Source organism: Pipistrellus kuhlii, unplaced genomic scaffold, assembly GCF_014108245.1.
Source record: "Pipistrellus kuhlii isolate mPipKuh1 unplaced genomic scaffold, mPipKuh1.p scaffold_m20_p_6, whole genome shotgun sequence".
NCBI lineage: Eukaryota > Metazoa > Chordata > Mammalia > Chiroptera > Vespertilionidae > Pipistrellus > Pipistrellus kuhlii.
The window spans coordinates 29,652,826-29,670,363 of NW_023425562.1; the positions used below are offsets into that span (position 1 = coordinate 29,652,826).

General features: G+C 41.8%; 1 protein-coding gene across 1 annotated transcript; it reads right to left on the reverse strand.

Moving 5' to 3' along the window:
- Positions 1 to 12,512: 12,512 nt before the first annotated feature.
- Positions 12,513 to 14,548, reverse strand: LRRC30 (leucine rich repeat containing 30). Its single transcript, XM_036419019.2, has one exon. It carries the CDS (start codon positions 14,291 to 14,293, stop codon positions 13,388 to 13,390), a length of 906 nt encoding a protein of 301 aa, XP_036274912.1. The 5' UTR covers positions 14,294 to 14,548; the 3' UTR covers positions 12,513 to 13,387.
- Between the last annotated feature and the right edge of the window lie 2,990 nt (positions 14,549 to 17,538).

The window sequence follows — 17,538 nt, forward strand, 5'->3', positions numbered from 1 at the left end:
CTCTAGCCAGAATTTGAGTGGCAAAATATGAGTGATGGTCCCACATAAAACAAATAAAAAATCTTGGTATTGTATTTTTTTAAATATTTTATTTTAATTGATTGATTTGAGAGAGAGAGAGAGAGAGAGAGAGAGAGAGAGAGAGAGAGAGAGAGAGAGAAAGAGAGAAGAAACATCATTGGTTGATTGTGTATCTTGACTAGGGATTGAACCTGCAACGATGGCATATCTGGATGACACTCTAACCAACTGAGCTGCTCAGCCAGAGCCTAAAATTTATTTTAAATGCATTCATCAGTGACTTGACAAGTGGAAATTCAGAAAAAGGAGGGAACCAACGAGACTTGTATTTTCCAACCAAAGTATTTGCCAGACCTAGATAAACCTGAGGTTAAATTTCTATAGCTTTTCGGACAGACCCTGGTGTCCACCCTAGGTGAGAAGTATGTCCCCTTTTCTGCAAAAACAAAACAAAACAAAAAACCCTCAACTGTAACCAAATGGCTAACCATTAAGATAAATGTGAACTGGGAAGAAACCTACATTCCTCTCTTCTGTGGATACTATAGAAATGTTCAGTCTTAAAGATTTGGGCTGGGTAGAGGAAATAATATCCACCTAGAATTTATACAACATGCTGGGCCTCAAGCAAATATGCAGCCCAAATTTGCACCAAATGGGCAATCCAAAGCTTTAATCCTATACACCACCTTAAAGCCATCCCTGATAGGTGAGGGACCCAGGAAGGAGCAGAAGCAGATGCAGATCCTTTGGATAAACCCTTCTCCCCCTTCAACCTGGATGTCAAAAGATTCCTTTAGTTTCTTCAGAGAAAGCTCATAATAAAAAAAAGTAACAATGATGATTATTGCAGTTGCAATAGGCAGCAGAAACAAAAAATAGCAGAACAGAGATAAAACATTAGATATTGGAATTATCTGACAATGGATTATAAAATAAATATGTTTAAAAGACATGTAAAGAAAAAGGATCAAAAATAGTAATGAGAAAAATATTAGAAAGAAGTGCCTAGGTGACTGGACTAAAAACCAAGAAGGGTATCTAGACATTAAAAACATAACTAGTGAATTTAAAAATTCAACAATTGTGGTTTAATTGATCAAAACTTAGCTGTAGAGAAATTATTGAACTAGGAGATATACCTGAATAAATTTTCCAGAATTCAGCTTAGAGAGAAGAAAGTGATTTAAAAAATAAGAAAGAAAAGAGATTAAGATCTATGATAGAATGAGAAAAAAATCTAACACTGAATTGGAGTTGAAACCAGTGTGATTAGAATTGAGAAAAACAATCATATAACTGCTGAGAATTTTACAAAACTGAGAAAAAAACATCAATCTACAAATTTAAGAAGCTAGTGAATCCCAATCAAGCATGATAAATAAAATACTAAGACACACCACAATGAAAGTGAAGACAACAGAAGCAAAGTTGAAAAAAAATCATGAAATCAATCACAGATAAAATAGGAGTTGCCTAAAAAGACAGCAATTAGACTGACGGTTGATTTGTCAAAAACAGCAGTGGAAAACAACGTGCAGTGATAAAAGTTTTCAATGTGATAAAAGAAAATAAGTCAGCCTATAATAATTATAATTCAGTAATAAAATATGTTTAGATGAATAAAAACTGATATCATTTTTCAATAACTACTAATATACTTTAACCAAAATAAATTCAAAAGGATGTACACTAGATAAAGAAAAAAATGTGATTCCTAGCTCAAATGTCTAAGATAGAAGATAGAATGATAAGACAAAAGTTGGGTAAATATGTGGGCAAAACTAAAACACATATTGTAGTAAACAATAATAAAAATTTCTGGTGTCATTTATTTTAAAAAGAAAGAGAATGCATTCACAATATATAAAGTACATATATGTACTAAAGTGTGAGAAAATGTGTAATAATTAGAAGGGAAAGAAATAATCATAATTATTTTAAAGATCTTTTAAAAGACTAGAGAAATAGATTAACTTTAGACTCTGGCAAGTACACACTAGAAAAATATATTGCATAATTTACCAACTAGTATGGAGAAAAATAAATGATAAAAAAATATTTAAATACACAATAGGGAAAGAAAAAAATGAAATGTATAGATGGCAGGACAAATAGGACAAAATAGCAGAAAAAATATCTCAATTCCATATGAATTTAGAACACCAGTTCTGGGACACTATGATCATTAAGCTTAGATATGTACACAAAAGGAAAAATCAGAAGTTGATTAGCTTCTTTCCTCAAGCCACTGCTGTGATAGATGGAATATCTACCTCTTTTGGGATAAATCACTCTTCTTCATGACCACAATATCATCAAAATTCTACTGAAGAAAGGGTCACATTCTCAAACACTAAGGAAGTCCTGCATTCACAAAGGAACAAATCTTAGAATAAATGATCCACTTCAAGGATCTGTGTTGCAACTATTCGACTCTGTTGTTATAATGTGGACCCAGCCAGAAATAACTTAGAAAGAAATGAGCATGCCTGTGTTCCAATAAAACTGTATTTACATAAATAGGCAGTGAGTCCAAATTGGTGTGCAGGCCATAATTTGCTGACTCTGATTTAGTTCAATAGGAACAATAAGAGGAGACAGTATTAATTCTAGCTTTTAAACAGACTTGGAAAGTTCCTTCTATAGTATGGTTTCTGTGACCGTGTTGACCACATGTAGGGAACTATTTTAGGCAACAAATTTCCTGGGGTGGTGCCAGGAAATTCACACATTGCCATATGACATCCATGATGCCACAGAGCTACTATCACCAACAGAAGGCATTAAAAGATCTGGTCATTTAATTAGGAGCCATCTTTTGACAAGTGTCCCTCACAGGCACATGCCTACAGCTGTGCCTTGGCAATGGCTGTGATGTCAGCCCCAGAGACGATAGACACCTCAGTACAGTAGAGGGATTAGCCTTGTCTAAATATATTGACAAATATAGTAGAAGACAGGTGGCTCTACCTCATGACTCTTGAAATGAGAGGCCCAATAAAAGGATAAGAAGCAAGTGACACTAATCTCCTTCAATCACTTAAGAAATGCCAGAACAGCCTTTCAAACTTGCCCCAGAACCACATCCTATAAAGGGGTGGAGGGAATCTCATGTAGTGTCCTGGGATGAGAGCAGGCAGTGGCTAACTTGGACTTCGACAACAAAGGATTTACACAGCCGAGTGAAATAACTTTCAGAGGAATCTGGATAGAAACCAGACCCAGAAACAGAAGTTGGAGATGCTGCAGTGGGGAAATGAAACCCTGCACAAGGAGCCTTAGGAAACAGAAAGGAAGGTCTGGAAGAAAAGGGTCCTGAGATTGAGAAAACGGCTGATGAATGAGGCTGTTATGAAACAACAGTGAGGGGTAGAATCAGTCTCTCTGAGAGTTGGGGTTGGCCCATGAGGATTCTGCAGTGGTCCAGCCCCAGGAACCCTGGTAGAGCTGATGACCTCTTCCTTCTTCATTGCTGCTCTCTCCCAGTGAGGGGCAAACTGAGGAATGGTGTGTTTGGACATGCTCATCTTTACAAGGATGTCTCAGGGCACGCAGATTCCCATGGGATGAGATTAAACGTTGCCATACATTTAATTTAATTTTTTATTTACTCAGAATACATAGTGCAAAAAGCATGCTCTATGTCACCAGCCAGAATAACCCATCTGGGACAGGCAAGCATCATCTATCACATTTGGCGTTTTGATTCAGTGTTCTGTCTGAGACTTGCAATGACAGAGCTGCCACCATATGTGAAATCTGCCGTCGCTCTGCTTACTGTTTCATTTCATCCTTGATTTACTGTCGCTTTCAGAAGTATTGAACGCATTATTGTAGGGTTGAGTTGATGTCTACAACACTTCTTAAACTGTCTTCGATTTTCACAGCTAAATATTTTAAGAGTTGCGGCATCTGAAACTGGAGTGTAAAAATGTTTGTATGTGTTCATTGGGGAAGATAATCAGTAAAAATATCAATTACAATGATTATTAGTATAAAACAAAAATTGCAATGCTTGAAGACCTGTTTGAGTCACAAATGATAATTTTGGATTGGGACAGGCTGGCGTGACTAAAGCTATGGAGCCTGGAATGCAATGGACTTGCAATTAACCACACCGTCGGGCGTGGACTGTAGACTGGAAGGGTGTCGCAGACAGCTCCTTAAACCTGGGCTTCAGCCCAAAGAGTCAAACAGAAGATGCCTGTGAGAGACAGAGAGACGAGGAGAGGAGAGGCTGCCTAAGTCAATGGCAGAGGTCTCTCTGCCAGCACGCAACCAGAATGGAAATTTCTTTCCCAGCAAACAACAACCAAGACTGGGAATGTGCCCACAAAAGCAGCAGAGGCTCTGGAGCCTGGAGTGGGAGGTTCACATCAGAGTCTCCCTGACTCCAGAGAGGTATGAGTTTGGGCATCTACGCCTAGGAACTCAAAAGGTCATGCTGGGAGACATATGACCAGAGAGGATGCGCTGGGTGCATCTCAAGTGCAAATTCTAATATTCCTGGAGGATTGAACTGCAGGCCTTTGTGACACAAAAACTAAGGACTCTCTTAGAGGAACAGGCTGGTTTTGTTGTAGGAGGGGCCCGCTCGAACAGGGAGAGCAGGCACAGGGACGGTGCAAGCAAGAAGAATCAAAGCCAAATGTCAAAGGAAGAGGCCTTCCCAGAAGCGGGGCCCCAGACTGTCTCCAAAGCTCTTGTTCGGGTGGAATGAAGATGGGCAGAGATCTGCCCACCGCCGGGTCCTTCGTTTATCAGTCCTGACTCCTTCCTGGAAGCTTGTGAAGTCCAACCTGCTTCAGGTGTCACCATCTCCCACGCACCTCCTTTCTCTTCTTTTCTCCGGCTTTGACTCACACTGACTTCTTCCCCTGGGGTTCCTGTCCTAGATGTTCAAGTGCATCCTGAAATTTCCCGCAGGCAGTATCATGGTGGTGCTCCTGAGATGAGCGCAGTGCTGCCCCTGGCAGGCTGGAAGAGGCATCACTCCCTCCTGGCTCACTGTTCCTGACCCAGAACTGTGGGCACCCTTTGTGTCCCACTCTCCATATTTATAGAGAAGAACCAATTAATAGGGTTCATTCAGAGACTGATTGGAAGATATAAATCACTAGACGGTTACTCAGTGTAAATCAGTTCCTACATGAGGATTTACCAACACCAATTTTGGGGGAACTGGTAGTAATACCCCAAACTACCATATTGTTGGTTGATTGTTAATGATCTCTTTCTTAAATACACATTCAGATGTACAAACTGAATTCAGTCATCAATAAACTACATAGTTCTCTGTAATTCAATTGTTTCTTGTAAAATTCTGAGTTAAATCTTTTGTGTGCTATGAAGGGGATATATCTAAGCAAAATGAGGGGGTCCCTATATTCACAATACCAATGCCCTCCCTGGGTAGATCAGAGAAACACACCTGAGATACCACATAGAACAGTGGAATCAGATAGACTTGTAGCCATTGCCAAGCTAGCTTCCCTTACTAGATTGACAAGTAATTTAAGCTCTCCAAGGCTCAGTTTTCCAATCTGTAAAATAGGGTAATAATCATGTAAAAATTAAGTACATCTGACTCATGGTACTTAATAAATGGTATCTATGTTTGTGTTATCATATTTATCATTATTTTATTTATTTCCACCAACTAGAAAACATAGAAGCTAAATTGCAGCAACTAAATAATGCCTTCTGACAAAGAGTAAATGAGATGATACTGACAATGCTGACCATTCTGTCCCCAAGCTAATCATTTATTTATTTGATTCATGACTGTGAGTTTAATTATGTATGCACTGTTAATGTTAAAGTTAACCTAAATAAGTGATGAGTGTTTTCATATGTTGAGTTACTTCTCAAGTACAATATATTTTAACAAAAGTAACTTTGTTTTATACTAAAAGGTACTTCCTAATCAGGGATTCACATGTATCAGTTGATTGATTTAAGAAAATTTCAACTATGGCACAATTTCCAAACCAATGATTTCTAATATTTAGAAATCAATGAATTTTATACAATGTATTAAGTACTTAATGTGGACCAGGAAAAAACGTTATCTGCAGAGTAATACAGCAGTGAAATAAGGTGTTGCTTATTGTCATGCATTGGGAAACAGATATTATACGAGTTGTACGTCTGTATCACTATATGTGTAATTACATATACATTAATTAAATGTATTCACAAGCACGTGCACATTATTTAAGTTATGATAAGTACTATGAAGGAAAAGTGGAAAGTCAGAGAAAGTTTTTCTGAGAAAGTATATTTGAACTGAACCTTAATGGATAACTAGGCTTTGGCCATGCAAGATCATTCCAGGGAGAGGGAGCAGTGTGTTTGAAAGTCTGAAGATAGGACCAGTGCTCAGAAATATTCAGGAACTAAAGAAGGCTGATATGGGTGCACATTTTTTGTGAGAGAACAGAGCGGTGGGCAATGGGTCGGAAGAAAGAGAACTTGAGTTTGCAAAGTCTTGTGGAGCATGTTAAGGATCTGGATTTTATTGCAAGAACATATTGAGGGACTTCAAGCAGGGGTCCAACATGATCCCATTTGCATTTTTAAATAATTCTTTGTGCCTGTGTGGAGAATGGATGAAAAGGAGCTGAGAGGAAGAATTAGGGAAATCAGAAAGAGACATGATGGTGGCTTAGGCAGGCCAATAGGAGAAATGGAAAGAAGGATTTTGGAGGTAGAATATCAGAATTGGGTAACAAATTAGATGAAAGGATTAGAGAGAGAGATGGCTAGAATAAATTCCAGATTCCTGTGTGGAAAACAAGGAGGAAGAATAACATTTAAAAGAAAATTATCAATAAATCAATTGACTAGACTGTTCTTATGGGTAAGCCCCTGTTATTAAAAGTACTTGAGCATAAACCTTTTTCTTTTAAATATGTATGGAGAAATTTAGATTAGATGAATTTTAAGGTCTGTTTATTTTAATCCTAAAGTTTGCAACCATTGCATGGATGTTAGTCTGATAATATTAAGAAAAGAAAAGAAAAAAATAAATGTTTAGTCATCCCTTGACCTATGGAATTGGGTATAGCTTATAATTTTTAATATATTTGATATCAAATTACTTGCCACTTCTCTGTGTTACACAATATTGTTACATTATGTAAAAATTAGAGTTTTGAAAAGATGTGAAGTAGTGTGGAAACATTCTCATAAAATCTTAGTTTTGCACAAAATTCAAAATAATGTCAATTCCCTAAGTTAAAAAAAATTGTGTTTTCAAATCTGATAAATTTTATGAATTTTGAATTGTGTTTATGTTACTTTCCTATGACTGTATTTCATTTTATTTGGTAAACAGAAATACTGATCACTCTTTTCTTGAATTAATGATGAACTATGATAGTTTTGAATTAAGAAAGGTATAGAGGGAAATATCCTCACTTAGAGTGAAGCTTTATATGTGGCGGAATTATAGGACTTTACCTATAAGTCACCTGCCCAGCCCCCACAGATGTAGATCTATACAATAGAATTAGTGAATCATCTTTTCCTCCGAATATTTTATATATATTCACAGATGTATTATTTTAAGAGGTTCTTATTTCTCTTCCTCTTTGTCTCTCATTTTCCCAAAGTATAGATTGAAAGTAAGTTGTTTGCAAGTTTGTAGACAATTTTTAAACTGTAACGATATGTGGGTAGGAAGACAAATATTAAATCAGAAATTATTCCCTACATTTCTATTCCCTGAAGGAGGAGGAACTGCAAGAAGGGAAAAAGCCTGTCATCATCAAAACACATGTGGGGAAAATAATTTCACAGTGTGGAGATAAAATTCTGTGAGCTCTTTGCAGTTCAAGGTAGGAGTATCGAATCTATTCAAAAGCCCTTGAATTAGCAGAACATGAATGAACAACGGATTATCTGACCAATGTGTGGGAGAAATATGTGCACGTACATACCAATAGAACTTTTTCTTTGTTTTTCAGAACTATTCGACATTGTGTTTTACCTTTTTTCAAATATCCTTTGCCAAAAAAAAAAAGAAAGAAAGAAAGGAAGGAAGGAAGGAAGGAAGGAAGGAAGGAAGGAAGGAAGGAAGGAAGGAAGGAAGGAAGGAAGGAAGAAAGGAAAAAAAAAAGAAAGAAACAATGGCTCACATCATGCATTGATCCCAGAAAGGGAGACCTCTCTCAGTGACTTGTGTGAAAACAGACCATCATGTATAACGCATGAGGCAGTTTCTTCCCCACATGTAAGAGTAAGAATGGGAAGCACCATAATTCCTCCTTGTGCATGACTTTATGGTGCTTCTATGCCTGGGGAGAGAATATGAGATAAAGCCAAAATAAAGGATATATTTAATTAGTTTTGAAAGAAAGCTGTTTGCTTCTGCTTAAATAGGAGAGAAATGAGTGATTCAGATCAAGAGCTCAACTCACTCTTTGGAACATGTTATGCTCTTTTTAAAAAAAAAAAAACACAGGAAAGATTTAAACTCTATGTTCCCAAATATTATTGAATCAAATCCAATAAGGTTTTTTTTAAAAAAATAATTAGGAATTCTTTCTCTTCCAAAAACATAGGAGTTTTAAATCAATCAAATCAACGAAGTCAAACAGCTTATGCAACTGTTAAGGCAGTTGTAATCATGGAATTGCATTATGTTTAGCTGAGCCTCATTTTCTTTGTCCATGGACTTAAGGCCCTATGGAGGATGGGAGCTAGTTCACAAGCCAAGTCCCCAACACCTACACCGTCTTAGGATACACAGATACTCAGGGAATGCTATGCTGGAAGCTTTTCATGTCATCCCATAGGGCTCTTACCTCATGCATGATGTTCCAGAGACAGAAAATAGGCTTCCCCAAGGCATGTCCTGGCACCCTGACTTCTAGGAAACTCAAATCACTCAAAAGCAAAGAAGGTGGGTGATTATGTGGTGTTCCACTGGGAGCTCTAGCTCATACCATCACAGTCAATAGTCTCCTAGCTTTCATAATGCATGTTTCTCACAAGGGTATCGGAAAATACTTCGACACTTTTCAAATGGACTCCAGTTAATCTTTTATTTTCTGTCTTGTGCTGAAATAAGGAATAAGTCTAGATGCAGTAGGAAATAAGCTCTCTCCTCACAAGGAGATTCCTATGGCACTACTAAAAAAAAAAAAAAAAAATCTGCATAGCAAGCCTCATGCTAATAGCTTTCAATTATGTGTTCCTAATGATGCCCCGCTCCGACAGATTTGTTAGAAGCCCTCTTTGCTTCCCTTTTATTACTATGCTGTCCTTTTCTTTTTAAATTAGTAATGCTTTGGATTCAGCATGTAACTTGACAAGTAACTTAAAAGGAACACTTGTAAGAAGTTCTTTTCTCAACAAGGTCAAAATTGTTCCCATTACTGTTACAATAGCTTTATTCTTTCTCTGTATTTTATTTTGTATTCTTAAAATATCTGGTGGAGTTGTATTTTGCTGTTCTTGGATGAATTATAACTAGTACTAGTACTTCGTTGCACCATCAAGGGTACTGTTACCTAGATACACATTTAATCTAGGCTGGATATTTTGTTTCTCAAGTATAAGTTACACAGAACTGAAAATCATTCTTTGATGGAGTAAGAAGATAGAGCACATGTGGTTACTGAAGTAGATATAGATGGAATCATTGAGTATTTAGTAACTTCATATTGGCTAAATCTAACAGCTCAGATTTTTTTTTTCCTGAACTCATCTTCTGTTTTTCACCATTTGTAATGGAATATCAGTGACTCCATTCAGACTCCCCCTAGTCTCAGTATATTACTGAAATGAATCAACCCAGTCCACGGTTCTTTAATTTTCCTCATTTTTAATGTACAGCTATCAAATGCATATTTGGTAGGTGCTTTGAAGCATATGAATTTTAAAATGCAATAATCCATTACCGAAAGAAAAGGATTTTGTTTAATGTATCCTTGCAAATAGTGGCAGCATTCCCTCTGTATCCCTTTTCAGCATGAACAAGACATCGTTGTGAAGTACAGGTGCAGAGTCCTGAAGCCACTCTATCTTTGGTTGTTACAGAAAGGCAGGCTATTAACTGAAGCCTGAGAATGGAGTACATTTCTTTATTAACCGTTTATTAAGTCGACAAGCTAAGTAATGACTACATTTTTCTTTCTAATATGCATCAGTTTTATGCATTTAGCAGTATTATTCCTGGAACAGATGTGTCTTTTCAAAGTCGTCTTTCTTTCCTAGGAACATAGGATTTCTTCTTAATTGTGTGCTTGTAAGCTACCACTTACAAGTGAACACACCACTGAGATTGCTCTGTCCCAAGAGCCAAGTGACATGAAAACCACAGAATCATCAAGATTGCGAGCAGCCAGCTCCCGCATCAAGCTCCCGCATCAAGTTCCCAATTAGCTGGTATTCTTTGGGTAAATTTATTCCGCAGCCGATGCAGTCATCTCCAGCGCTTCGGTTTCAGAAGCCTTAGAAATACCTGGGAGTTATTTGAACGTGGCAGGATGTGAACTACAACAAGATACAAAAGAAGCACCTCAGTCAATCAGCAAACTATAGAGTTTGACAGCGAAACACTGAAGGCAGTCTCAAACTCCATCCGTGTTACTGTTTTGCATCACTAAGATTATACTCAGCACTTCCCTTTATCAATAAAAAGGGCCATTCCCAAAGAATCAGTATCTACCTACAGAACATTAGGCAACGACTATTGCCTTTAAGATTCCCTCAATGCTAAGTATCAACGAAGAAAACTTTGCTGCTATACTTTTGAAAAGCACCAATGGAAGCCTGACACTAACTTGATAACATTTTTTTTTTTCTTTTTCACATAAAGAGTATAATGAGCTCTTGGGTAGCTTTCAATACATGGTTAAGTTCTTTTTCTGGAGTAAAGTTACTGCGGAGTCAAGTGACTGGAAAAGCAAGGAGAGGAAATTAAATGATTGCTCAGCAGGAGAAGTGCGGTGCCGCTGTCCCGGCCACCCTCTCCGCCCACAGCAAGATCATGGAAATTCGGCGGGAGCCCAAGCGGTTCTTCAGCAGCGACCACGAACAGGCGTGATCTGGCACCCGCCGGTGTCTGTCTGACAGCTGCCTGTGCTTCAGCCAGCGCTCAGAAAGTGATCCGCCGGGTTCTGCACTGCAATTTCCCTCTGAGTCATGAGGTCAAGTGAAAACTCCACTGATGTCTTTAATGTCTTTAAATAGTCTTGGCTCTAGCAAGCTAACGTGGGTGAAGATCCGGCAGTGTGCCCGTGTGTGCCTGGCAGGGAGAGCCAGGGCTCCGGTTGCTGCTGGAGGGGGAACTTAAGAGGGGACTTCAGCTGCTGCCCGGTGACATGGTAAGCTCTGTTTGCAACGGTCTGACAGAGAGCTCCTGCGCAAATGTGCTAATGACCTATAGTATCTGATGATAACCACGGGAATTGACTTGGGTCTTTTATGAGTGGGAAATGGACTTGGAAGTCTGTTTGGAAAATCACCTGTGATATTAATAAATGGTCTGGACCCTCTTTGAGCAGCTCTTAGAAAATGGCAGCTCCCTACTAAACCTGCCTATGCTCGGACCCAGTGCCCCAGCCCTTTGCTGCACTTTCCCACAGGGAATAAAGGGAGGAGGGGAAGGAGTTAGGATGCAATGGCTGCAGGGGATAAGGGTTTGACTGATTTCTCCCAGTCCTGTTTTTTTGTTGTTGTTGCTGTTGTTGTTGTTTTAGTTATTGTTCTTTGTTTATTGAGATCTTGGAGCTTGGTCTAGTCTACACCATCCAGTGTGTTGCCCTCCCTCCAGCCCATCACTTCCATTTCTCTTGAGGGGGATCTCGGCTTGCTGCACATCACAGGATCCCTCGTGGGTTTCTGTACCTTTCACCACATTGTGGGCTCCTTGGTAGAAGGAGCAGGGCTTTCCTCCTCTCGGGTTCCCGGTGAAGGGGAGCGAAAAGAAGGTGCTAAGGAATATAAATTTAACGGAATTAAGCCAAGGGTATTAAGAAGTTAGACAGGTCTTGGCAGCAAACCCAAATTCTGTCTCAAAATGGTTAGCCATATTCTACAGTCAAAAGTGCCAAGACACTTGAACAGTGGGCTAGCCATTGATCTGTGGGTGTGGGTGCTGTACTTTCTTCACTGCCACCTCTTCGTTCTAATCCTTCAGCTCTCAATACATCATAGATGTTTCAAGGGCTCTCGGCTACTGGGACAACAGGAAGACCCAATGACCCTTGTGGCAGGGACTCTAACATTGCTTGTCCTGCTACCACATTTAATTAACAGCCGTACATGTTTATAATTAAAAGCAAATGTAATAGTTTACAGCCTTTTGTCCAAAGAGCTTTTAAAAATGTCACCGAAGTCATTTTTAAATGCCCATAAGTGAAAGCCAAGTGGCAAATATCGCCCTCTCCTGAATGTTAGAAAAGCAATTACATTTTTTGTGTGACTTGTCTATGCCTTACCTTCTTTTTCCTGCCTTTAGACCATTCCCCCCCCCCCTCAATTATTAGCTCATCTCTGAGAGGGCAGACCCAGTAAGGAAGGAGAAGGGAAGTTAGAAAGGATGACAAGCATTGGCTGGCATCTATAGAAAAGCTCAGGGCATGACTATGGTCAAGAGGATTGGGAAAGAAGGTTGAAACTGCAGGTTAAAATCGAGTTGTTTTTATTATCTAAAAGCCATCATGAGCCAGTCACTCAGCACCACACGTAAACATGAGCAGCTTGATTGTTACTCTACAGTCATGTTAGAGACAAGTTTCCTCCAATTATCCCTCCCCTGCCCCACGTTGCCCCCAAACTTGGGGGGAAAGCTCTGTCTAACTTGGTCATCGCCAGAAGGGCAGGGCTCCAGCTTGCCCTTTGGTCCCAAGTAAGGCTTGGTCCAGGCTGGTGCAGGACCGTGTCTTGCTGTTGCCACCTGGCCTCAGGTTGCCAATTCCAGGGTTGACACCAGATGTTGCCAATGCCTCATACTATACTTGGCACGTACTTAGTAAATATTTAACTTCTGAATCCCATTGAATCAGACCTGCTGACCATTGTTCCCAGGGTCGAATCCCATTGCTCCTCAGGAAAATTCAAGCAATTATTTCTCTTTGGAGAACACCAAAGTCCTGTTTCCATGTATGCTACGACCAGATTATGGGGGTTATTGGGAACATATTATGGGGGTTATTAGGAACATACAGAGTTCACACCAAACCCCTGCCTAGAAATCCCTGCCTAGGATGCCATTCAACTACAAATTAGCAAATATTAACACACACCTTGACCAACCGAACAGTAAGAGGAGAAAGCTCAGGCTAGAGAAGTACCCACTGGGCAGCAACTGGGGGAGCTGGCTGCTGTTCTTGCCTCCCTCCACAGGCTCTCAGTTGTGCTTTTTGTCCTTCAGGTAGCTGACCAGCATCTCCAGGCCCCCCTCCACCAGCTCCGGCAGAGGCCTCGCTAACGGGTTATGGGAAATGTGCAGCCCCTTGTCCATGGGGTTCCAGGCGATCCTCACCAGCCTGCCCAGCAGGTAGAGCTCCTCCGGGAGGGTCTGGATGTCGTTGTTGTTCAGGTTCAGCACCTCCAGGCCGGCGAGGAGGCAGAGCGAGCGCGGGAAGGAGTGGATGCTGTTATTCTCGGCGATGAAGATCTGCAGGCTGCCCAGGCACTGGATGCTCTCGGCGATGTTCTCCAGGCGGTTGGAGCCCACGTGCAGGAAATCCAGCTCCCTCAGGGCGAACACACAGACGGGGATGTGCACGAAGCAGTTGTTGCTGAGGTTCAGCTTCCTGAGCCGGGAGAGGTCAGCGAGGCCGGCGGGCAGCTGGGAGAGGCGATTGTGGGACAGGCTCAGGACCTCCAAGCTCCGGCAGGCGCCCAGCTCGGCCGGCAGCTCGCTCAGGCGGTTCATGTTGAGGAACAGCACCCGCAGGCCCTGCAGGAGGCTGAGCTCCGGGGGCAGGCTCTTCAGGTGGTTCCCGCACAGGTTCAGCACCACCAGCCTGCTCAGCCTGCCCACGTCGGGGGGCAGCACCCGCAGCTGGTTGTGAGACAGGTTGAGCTTCTGCACCTCCGACAGGCCCCACAGGAAGTCGGGGACGTCTGTCATCCCCTTGGTGACCAGGCTGAAGCTAATGTGGCGCATGCCCCGCTTCAGCAGGGCCCGGGGGTCCCTCCCCGAGAGCAAGGCATCATCCCACGCCGACAGCTTCTGCCTCCTCCGCAGGCACCCCGTCCTCCTGGGGCCCTTGTCCTTGGAACCGGCGCTGGACTGTCTGGCCCCCATTTGTTTTTTGCTCCCCACCCTTTCCCCACACCCCGGTGCCCAAAGGTTGGGATGAGTCCTACCCCAGCTGCTGAAAGCCTGGCTGGCAGCGGGCGGGGAGCGCAGGCCGAGGTGAGGAAAGGCCGGCGGCGGGCAGTCAAGGGCGGAGGGAGCTCCCGGAGGGTCTGGGTCAGATGTCCTCTGAGACGCCCCGCCGTGGCCCCGGGACAGGCGGTGAGGTTAGATGGTGTCTCTCGGAGCGGCGGGCTGTAATGATATACTCCGTCCCTGCGGCTGCTGCGGAACTGAACCCTGCACTCCCTCTGTTTGTGGAAGGCAGCTGTCCCTGTCACTCTGCCCGGGGTGAACCAGGCTTTGGTGTGTGTACACAGGTCACAGGGAGGCTTTATGTAACTCTCTCCTCTCTCAGCTTAGCTTGGGTACCACAGCTGAGCGGGGTGATCAACAAGCCCATCTCCAAAAAAAAAAAGCAAAGAGGAAAAAGCAAGCAGGCCACGCAAGCCCAGGCTCCATGGTGGCCCGACTCATCAGGGCTCCAGAGGGACACTGGACTAAATCCTGGTGACAGAGTTTGTCTCCAAAGCTAAGGATCCTCAGATGATGTACTCACCCATTTCATCTTTTGTGAGTTGCGGAAAAGGAAGGAAGGGGCCTGGACACCTGGAAACCTCCAGGCAGGAGGTCTTACAGGATGCTGGTCAGTGACAAGAGAAGAAAGGGGGTCCAGACCCCCCACTCCCATTTCAACTAGATTTCTCTGGGGACCTCTGTCGTACAGGGGCTTCTGAGCTTTGTGGGGTGCACTTTAAGTGTCTGAACAGCCTCTCAAGTGGCTGCCTTGGTAAGGTAAGCATGGGGTGCCCACTGTTTTGGAAAAATATAAAAACAAAACAGTATAGAGAGACCTCCCTGGGTATACACGTCTTTCTCTTTCCCTTCCCTTCTCTCCCTCTCCACCAACTCGCCTTCTCCCCATCTTGAATTTAAAAAATAAAAAGTTAACTTGTACCCTAAGTAAAGGGAGATAAGAGTTGGTGTTATATGCTGAATTGTGTCTCCTCCAAATTTCAAATGTTGAAGGCCTAACCCACAGGACTTCAGAATTTCGAGATTGGGCCCTGTGAGAACACAGGGAGAAACCTGCCACCTGCAGGCCAAGGAGAGAAGTCTCAGAAACAACCTGTCCGGTGGACACCTTGGTCTTGGGCATGCTCCCTGCAGATCCATGTTCTTTAAGCCATCCCCGTCTGCGGTGCTTTGTCCCCACAGCTGATGCAGCTGGGGAGGAGGCAGAGATGAGGCCGAGAATAAATAAACAAACAAACAACAAATAATGAAAATAGGCCGTAATTAAAGGGAGAAGTGATATCCAGTGGATGACCCACGTTCTAAGAAAAAGGCTTGCCATCTGTAATGAGGGCTGGGTTGGCCAGAAAGCAGCAGCCCATGAGCACAACCTCCCGCACAGCAGATGTGTGTCCTGGAGAGCGATGCTGGTCCTATGACCTTGGTCACAGAGTCCAATCACCAGGCCAGAAGCCGGAGCTGGGCCCTGACTGGGTGCTGCCTGCGGCATCTGCAGGCCCAGCCACTGAGTGGCCAGTGTCTGGGCAGGAGCAGCAACAAGAGGTATAAAGCAATGCAAGGTCATTTCTCACTCCACTTGGCATTGGAAAGAGATCTGACCCCTTTCCACCGAGTAAACCCCTGGACGAAGGTGGAGAGTGGATTTTTTAAATGGATACTTACATGTTCTATTAATTGGGGGAGGGAGGTAAGAAGCTAAATTTGTGTGCTAAGTTTTTGGAGCAAACCATGCCTTATGATGCATATGACAGTAGGGTTCTGCTGTTTTATAAAAAGTTAGCTAGGCTTCTTTTTTCCCCTCATGAGCAGGAGAAATTATGCTAGAATTCCTGACATGTAGGAAATAACAGGAGTTGGGATGGTTTGAAGAAGAATCAAAAGCTTTCTTCTTTACAGCAATTCTTTCTTTTTCTCTTAACACATCTCTCCAATGATAACTTTTTTGAGCATTTATCAATAGTCAACATCTATTGAATGTTTACTATGCGAAAGGCATTGCACTAGGTACTTTACAATGCAGGATAGAAGTATTAAAATTATCTTTACTTTACAGATAAGGAAACAAAGATAGGATGAGATTAAGTAATTTATGCAAAATTAATTCACTTGCCTAAGTTCAAGTATCTATCTAGTCAATGTCAGACACAGAATTCAAACCCAGTTAGTCCAGCTCCACCACCTGCTGGAACTATAAGAAGACTCTGGGGTTATCCCTATAGAAAGATGGATTAACTATGGCTAGATTGTGTGTTTTGTTTTCAAGTTGCCGAAAGCTAGGTCTGGAGAGAACATAGTTAAATAAATGACTACCTTAACTGCATACATAGAAATAACTATAGAATTAGGCATTAATCCTGCTTTCTGTACCCCATCACAACAGGGAAAGCAAAAGTTAAAATATCATCCCAGAAGACTTTGACATAATGGATTTAATCCCCTCCAAAAATAGCTCAGTTCTTCTCTAGTGAGGTTCTCATATATCAAAAGGATGAGCTGTGTGAATAGCTGACTTTATTTCTCTAATTTTTTGAAAGGCAGATACTGGCCGCTTAGTTAACCATGGGTTTGCAGTCAAAGTGTGGGTCACCTCGAGCACGATAATGGACTTAGTCTCTGTCCTCATCTCTGAGTCAGGCCTTTCAGGCGGATGACTGCCCAGCGCCACTTCTCACTCTGTGAGTTGAATTCTCACTACACATGAGACCACTGTAGGGAAGTGTAAGTCATATAGCTTCTGTTCTGGTGAAAGCATGCAAATTCAAGGAAGCTTCTATTTTGCTTAATTTTATATTGTCCCTGGGGAATAAACAGTAACAGTACTGTCTTCTTCCCTCCCTCCCTTTTTTTCTTCTCCATTCCTTTTTAAATAATCTTTTTATTAGAGAGAGAGAGAGAGAGAGAGAGAGAGAGAGAGAGAGAGTAACAAGTAATGCTGTTGGCTTTATGATTCACTATGGAGACCACACATCTGACTTTTTCCAAAAGAGATTTTTCAAGATCCTCTGAGAGGCTTACAGTTTGGAGGAAGTCTCATTGTTGGACAAAATTTTGAAGTTCCAGTGCATAGTAAGTAATGTGGCTGTCTTTAAAACCTAAAGAAGTTATATAATAATTGAAATGCATTTAACATGCTCCATATATTTACTACATTTTTGTGT

What these genes read in the sequence shown, in the direction of transcription:
- LRRC30 (XM_036419019.2), bottom strand. Translation starts at nt 14,293, where the DNA reads ATGGGGGCCAGACAGTCCAGCGCCGGTTCCAAGGACAAGGGCCCCAGG.